General features: G+C 32.0%; 1 protein-coding gene across 1 annotated transcript; it reads right to left on the minus strand.

The window, feature by feature from the left end:
- Positions 1-5,236: 5,236 nt before the first annotated feature.
- On the minus strand, positions 5,237-7,263 carry LOC115706645 (early nodulin-like protein 18). Its single transcript, XM_061114465.1, has 4 exons — positions 6,960-7,263; positions 6,261-6,627; positions 5,805-6,134; positions 5,237-5,702 (listed from the first exon to the last, which is right to left on the minus strand). Exons 3-4 carry the CDS (start codon positions 5,995-5,997, stop codon positions 5,314-5,316), a joined length of 582 nt encoding a protein of 193 aa, XP_060970448.1. The 5' UTR covers positions 5,998-6,134; positions 6,261-6,627; positions 6,960-7,263; the 3' UTR covers positions 5,237-5,313.

Consider the following 7,263-nt stretch of genomic DNA (forward strand, 5'->3'; position numbering starts at 1 on the left):
ATAAGCTCTATTTTTAAGTGTAGATCAAAGAAGTGTAATCCACACTCTTTATTTTTGTCTTTTATTTTTTTTCTCTAATTTTTAACAGTTACTCTTATAAATAAAAGTGTAATCAATATGGCCATTGGAGATCAATGTCAAGACTAGAGGTATGTGTTAATACTTTAAAATTAAATGTTTGATCTTAGGTGGCGTTTGGTAACACTTTTTTAATCAGTTTTCTGTTTTTAAAAGTAGAAAAGTAAAAATATTTTTCAAAAACATGTTCTATAAAACTGTTTTTACTTTTCAATTTTATAATTAGAAATCAAAATTTTAAAAACAACAAAAATCACTTTTAATATTTTTTTAAACAGTTTTTTTTCTTAATCAATCTTTTGGATTACGACCAGACCCGGACCCAAATTCCCTCCCCACGGCCCTGGCGCTGAAACCGGCTTTTGACTTGAACCCGAATCCGACCCCGGACCTAGACCCGACTTAAATAAAATCAAAAAATAAAAATAAAAATGAACTTTACAGAACACACTTTTGTTTTCTGTTTTTAAAATTGAAAAACAAAAGTAGTTACAGAACGCATTTTTATTTTTTAAAAATAAATTTTTAAAAACAAAAATTTTACTTTCATTTTTTGATTAAAAAATTTAAAAACAAAAGTGTTACCAAACGACACCTTAGTTAATATGAGTATGATTTGTTGTTGTTTATTATGGTGCTGTGTGTAGTAATTTCTCAACAATTAATTGTTAATTTTCTTGATTAGAAATGCCAATCAATGGACATTATAAGAAAACGACATTACTCTTTTTTCAAGAGCATATATTGTGATCAAAGTAATGAAATGTATTTTTTTTTAATTTAGTTTTGAAATAGTTTGTGTTTTAGATAATTATAAATTACTTATACTCCAATATAATGGACAAAACTCAACTTTGTGCCGAGTTTTATTTAGATACTATGAGAGAAAAATCATGTGATTGTGATTAATTTATACAATACTCTTTCAGAATTTTTTTTATCCCTTAAAAAAAATTATTCATCGTACTATTTCTATTAGATTTATACGGTACACATAAAGTGTAGTTTTTTTTTTTTTTTTTTTTTGGAACACATCATAAAGTGTAGTATTACTGAAAATATACGCCCAAGACGAATTAAATTTCGTGCCTCAAAAATACATAAAAAATATCAAAAAAAAGAGTATAGTGGGATTTGAACCCATGACCTTGAACATTATGACTTCCACCTCAACCAACTAAGCTATAAATATTTGTTGTTTGTAATACACTTAAATTTTACTTAAATAAAAGCTTAATAAATTTTTTTATTTTTTCATTTTGGGCCCCCGAAAAGTGTGGGCCCTAGGCACGGGCCTAGCCCGCCTATGCCTAGGGCCGGCCCTGAGTGTAGTTTATAAATTGAGAATTTAATATTTTTTTTTATAATTTTTTTATCCATTTACATTTAATTCTATTTTATTGCAATTTTTTTTCCATTTTCATTGGTATTATTAATAAATCTTATAAATTTATCCAATTTTATAAAGATAAAGATAACATATGAAATTCTAATTAACAATAATGTATGTTAGTGCTAAGTGGGGCTCTAATAAGACACCCCATGGATGAGGACAACCCACGCTCGAAGTCTTGAGAAATATTGTGGAGCTCTCATAGAGTAAGAATAGTAAAGTAAAGCCAAAGAGGGGAAACACACCTAGTTTTTTTTTTCAAAAAAAAAAAAAACAAAGTGTTCATTAAACTAAGGACAAAAGATGGGAATCACAGGCAGGGCCGGCCCTAACTTTTAGTGGGCCATAGAAAAAAAAATTATTTTGGGCCCTATTTAAAAAAAATATGGTATTTTTAAAAATCAGTAAAAAAAATTATATAATTTTAAAAGGAAAATATTTTTTTTTGGGCCCCTGGGATAGGTGGGCCCTAGGCACAGGCCTAGCCCGCCTATGCCCAGGGCCGGGCCTGATCATAGGAAAAATTCCCTTCTCTTGATACAAACAAGCTTCTTAACTAGATATTCTAACACTTTTAGCTAAACCATTCGCAAAAGAGTTTAAACTACAATTCAAAAGCGAAAACTTACAACCCTTAGGCTATATTTGGTAGGAAGGAGAGAGTAGGATGGATGGAGAGTGTAGAAATGATGGGGAGTAGGAGGGATGGAGATGATATTTGTTCTCCTTTGTGTTGTTTGGTGTTAGAAGTATATGTGGAAGGATGGAGAGTAAAATAAATAATAAAATTTCTATTTTATCATTTTTAATACAATTATATATTATTTTTTCAAGGGTAGAAAAGATATTTTGTATAATTTTTTTGTCTTTTTCTTGAATTCTCCCATGTTAAGAGGGATTAAAAATAATGTGTTTGGAGGGAGACCCTCTCCTTCCATCTCTCCTCTCCCTTCTTCTCTCCCTCTTGCCAAACAAAATGATTCTCCAATCCCCCTATCCTTCTCCCTCCACCCCTCTCCCTCCCTCCTTCTCTCCCCTCTACCAAACATAGTGTTAAACTTTTTAACTAAACTTAAAACATCAAAAGACACATTAAGAAAGCTCCAATCCGGAGGACACACCATCTTAAAAAAACTACTAACTGCTAAAAGAGAATCTGAGAAAAGATGAACCTCTTCCCACGAGTTATGCAGAGCCCAGGAAGAGCCAACAGGATGGCCTAGGTTTTAGCCTCCAAAGCCGAAGCAGCTAGAGACTTACACGAAAAGTGAGACCACGAACCATCTACAAAATTTGCCACAACCACCACTAAAATAGCAACTCTGTCAGCCCAAGAGGCATCAGCTCAAAGAACAATATCGACTCCATCTCTACTTAACAAATTATTACCTGCAACATTAGTTTTCACTGCAGCAACAGGGGAAATCTGAATAGAGAATTCAGAGGCCAAAAGACTAATTATTCAGCAGGCTACTCTCAAGTCAATTGTACTCCCCTGAATTCTAAAAGAATTCCTCTGATACCAAACTTCTAAAGCCACACAACCAACATAAACCAGACACGAGAGTCTCCTAAAACCAAAGAAAGAACATAAAATAGATTCAACAAACTGCAACATAGAATCACTATCAAAAGCATCAATTCTGCAGGGGTACAAACCAGTGAAACAAATAGCTTTTACAAAGCTACAATCTCTGAACAGATGTAGGTAACTTTCTAAGGCAGAACCACACAAAAAACAGTCATTGTCCCTAAGGAAAGGTAATCTATTCATGGTAGGAAGAGCCTCGTTCAAAATTCGCCAAAGCGTCATCGAAATCTTAGGATGAATTGGCAGATGCCAAATCCACTTCTAGATATCCAGCTTAGGCTTAAAGCGATGTTCCTGATCAACCATTAAGCACCTTTGACTGAAAATTGGCCATTCTTACTGTGGAAACACACCTAATTGCCCTGCTCTCTTTTAGTGATAAAATATACTTTTGTTATCATTTATGTGAATGTTTTTAATATTTCATATAAATAATAAAAGGAAATATAATTGAACAAAAAAAACACGTTCCATATCATATGTCTCATAACACATAAAAAGAAATTCAAATAGACCACGGGAAAAAGAAAAAAAACATGGATGAATTTTTCACCAGAGAGATAGAAAACTCATTATGAAAAATAAATAAATAAAAAAAATAATTTGCAGCATTAATACTTAAATTTAAGAGTTTTTTTGCAATTAAACTCACTAAACTATTATTTTACTTGCACTTAACTCTCAAAGTTTAAATTTTAGTGGTAAAACACTCCAAACTAATGCTCCATTAGCAAATTTAAAGTGTCATCCATTTATCTCAGTTACATGCCATGTATACACTCTTATACACGTGGCACATTTATATTGGTCCACCTAACATAACTATTTAAAAATTATATAAAATTCATTTTAATTGAAAAAAGTAATAATTTTATAAACTAAAAAAAATTATTAAGTTATTTTTTTTGGAATAAAAAAGTTAATTGAGCTATTTAGTCATTATTTTTTTAAAAAAAAAATAAATTAATTAAAAGACCCTTATCTCTTCATTATGTATCTCTTGCTTCTTCATCTTCTCCCACAAAACTTAGCCGCCATAGAGTTACCGTCTTCTCCAACATGACCCAGCCTGATGAAGATGACTTTGCAATGAATGCTTGCTCAACGACATGGATAAATTTGTAAACGGAGAGATCCACATCGACAACGATTTGGGAAACCAACGAAGGTCCTGTATGGCAGGTCAAGGTAGTCTTCTCAGGTCTAGTGTCGCGGACTCGCGGCTGACGAAAGTGTCTCTGTCTTAAAGTGTGTTGATTTGGTGCTAGCTCCGGTGACGAGGTGTGCATGAGATTTGGTGTTAGCTTTAGTGTCTTATTATAATGCATGTATGATGATCATATTTCATTTAAGTATCTTTAATTGAGATTTTGAAGAATGGTTGGATTTTTAGGTTTTCTAAATTGTGGAAGATGAGAATTAGTTATGTAATATTAAAATTATTATCATATTTTTATTTTTTATTTAACAATTAATTTAAACATACCAATAAAAAATTGACACGTAAATAATGACTTGATATTTATTATCGTCAAAAATTAAACTTAATTATTTATATATAACTAAAAATTAATTATGTATTTATCTGTAGTTAAATAAAAAATTCTCAACACTCTAGAGTGATTGATAACTTAGTTTTATATATATACACAACCAGAGAAGTAACTTAGTTACAGTAGAATACATAGGTTAGTTAGATAATAGATAATAGAGCTATAAACTAACTAACAAAAGAAAAAGTTATAACTAACACTAACGGAATAACAGCCCACATTTTACACCTGGGTAATTAGTCTTCAATTTTTACATTTAAATTCTCCATGTTATTTTTTTTTTAAAAAAAAAAATGGCATCCTTGATACCTTTCATCCTATCATCCAAAAAAAATTGTTAAAAAACTGAGGTTTTATTGAACGTGTCCAATTTTAAACTCGATATTATTATTTCTTATTTAAATTTCAATTAAACGATCAGAATAACAATAAAAGCTCTTGTATTATTTTTGTTACGACTACAACTAGCTAGTGAAATTAATAATCAAAGTGAAACTATATTGTAGTTATCACTATTTCTTTGTGTTTACAGCTTAAAAAGTAAAAGCAAATTACCATAATAATAATAATAATAATAATAATAATAATAAAAATGCCTTTGATCAAAGAAATTAAATGCAATTAGGAAAAAAAAATCGTGATGTCCATTACTTCATTACGCGTTTACATTAAAAAAAATGCAAAATTTCAAAATAAAATTATAATTCAAACCTCAAAATATTAATTAATAATAGAGGAAGAAGAAGAAAATAGAGCCCCCCACTGCTGATCCTGAAGACACCATTTCCGGGCGGCGGAGGTGGAGCGTAGTTGAGGTCTGGCAGAAAGCCATCGCCATTGCCGACCTGGATCTGAAAGGCCATACCGCGTTGACATTGGACTTTGTCGCCGGTGTTGGAGAAGTAGTACGTTGAACCCTGGATGGTCAATGGTACTTCGATAGTCAACGCCTCCCCCAATTTACCACCTCCGCCATCGTACTGGATCGTATTGTCATCGTCATTGGTGGAGTTTTTGTAAGTGCAGCTCTGGTATATTGTTTTGTTGTAAGTCTCGATTACAATCTGCTTTGAGTTGGTATTGAAAACTGAAAAGGGGAAATCACAATTAAACAAAAGATAGATATTTATAGACACAAAGTTCTTATCAATAAACAGAAAATTCAATTAAGTAATTAAATTAAACTTACTGAGTAAGTCGCCGAGAGAGAAGGTTTGTTTGGCAGCCCAAGAAGTGTAATTAGTGGCGGAGGAATTGGTGGTGGCGTTGAAGAACCAACCTGCGTTGCCGCCGACGGTGTGATTGGTGCTGGCCAACGCTGTTGAAACGATAAGGACCGAAAATAAGATCAGATTTCCGGCGACGAATGTGTTGATCCCCATACTCACTCGACTCAGCTCTGTTAGTGGTGTGAGTTGGCTTGGTTGGATCTCTTGAAGTCTTTATCAAAATATAAAACTCAATTGTCCTCTACTTCCTAGTTTGACGTTTTGGATTCACATGGTGTCGGCAGAATTTGCTATTAAACAATTTTTTTTTTTTTTGAAATGTAACTATTATATGCTAACCATAAATTGTTGTGACAAACAGATTCCTATGTTTTCACAGAATAAAATAGTTAACTTAAACAAATAATTTTACTTACCAAATAAATAAATAAACTTTGCACACTCTACGGTTTGAGGCAACCCTTTTACAATACAGATGCACTCATTCACACTAACATAAGCTTATTTACCCAACGAACTTTAAACGAGGTAAGTTCTTACAATACAGATGCAACCTTTACAATAGCATAAGACACCCTTCATTGTAATCAGAAATAATCGTCAAGGTAAGTATCTGATTTGAACTTAAAATGAACCAAAGGTGTAAAATTGATTTATTTATTTAGTTACTTAGATTAGTAAAAATATGATAACAGCCCCCCCACAAAAAAAAAAAACATTTATTAAAACCAGCAACTAATCCTCTTCTGTTGAACAATTTTTCTCAGGTTGAAGCATTGAACTCTGAAAGTATCAAGAACAAAAACAAAGGTTAGTTTGATTATCTTTATAATGATCGTTAGATAATAAAATGATTAATAGTAGAGTATAAAAGAAAAACTATAGTTGTGATAATTGAAAAGATAATAGAAAAAACTTAGTGATGAAAACAGAAAACAATATCATTAAACGAGAAAATGATAAACACATGAATACTGAATGAGAATAGGATGAATTCATAATCAACTTCTTCTTAGCAGCTCTGCCCAAACCCAAACATGTAATGCCGAAGTTGAGAAACCAAACAATATTTTATTAAAAAAGAAAAAAAAAATCCCATTAGAACAAAAACTTACAACCACTAAGAGACCCAAATCATTTTGTCTTCTCCTTCTTAGTTTTCCTGTTCTTCTAATAATCAACAATTAGATACTTCGACCTCCAGAATCTCGAAACGATTGCGGAATGCGCAACTTCTTCTTCTCCTCTTGGTAATTAAATCAGCTACTGGGTCAACGAATTTGGCCCCAAATTGTTCTTCTAGGTTGGAGAAGTTTGGATAACCTTTTGAAAAGCATAGGCTTGCTTGCTTTGGAGAACAGGGATGTGATGTGAAGATGGAACCGTATATTTCTTCACTAAAGACATCATTTCGAAACT

Source organism: Cannabis sativa, chromosome 1, assembly GCF_029168945.1.
Source record: "Cannabis sativa cultivar Pink pepper isolate KNU-18-1 chromosome 1, ASM2916894v1, whole genome shotgun sequence".
Taxonomy (NCBI): Eukaryota; Viridiplantae; Streptophyta; class Magnoliopsida; order Rosales; family Cannabaceae; genus Cannabis; species Cannabis sativa.

Coding starts and splice junctions, on each gene's coding strand:
- LOC115706645 (XM_061114465.1), bottom strand. CDS start 5,997: ATGGGGATCAACACATTCGTCGCCGGAAATCTGATCTTATTTTCGGTC. Junction 5,703..5,804: donor CTCTCTCGGCGACTTACTCA/GTAAGTTTAATT, acceptor TCCCCTTTTCAG/TTTTCAATACCAACTCAAAG.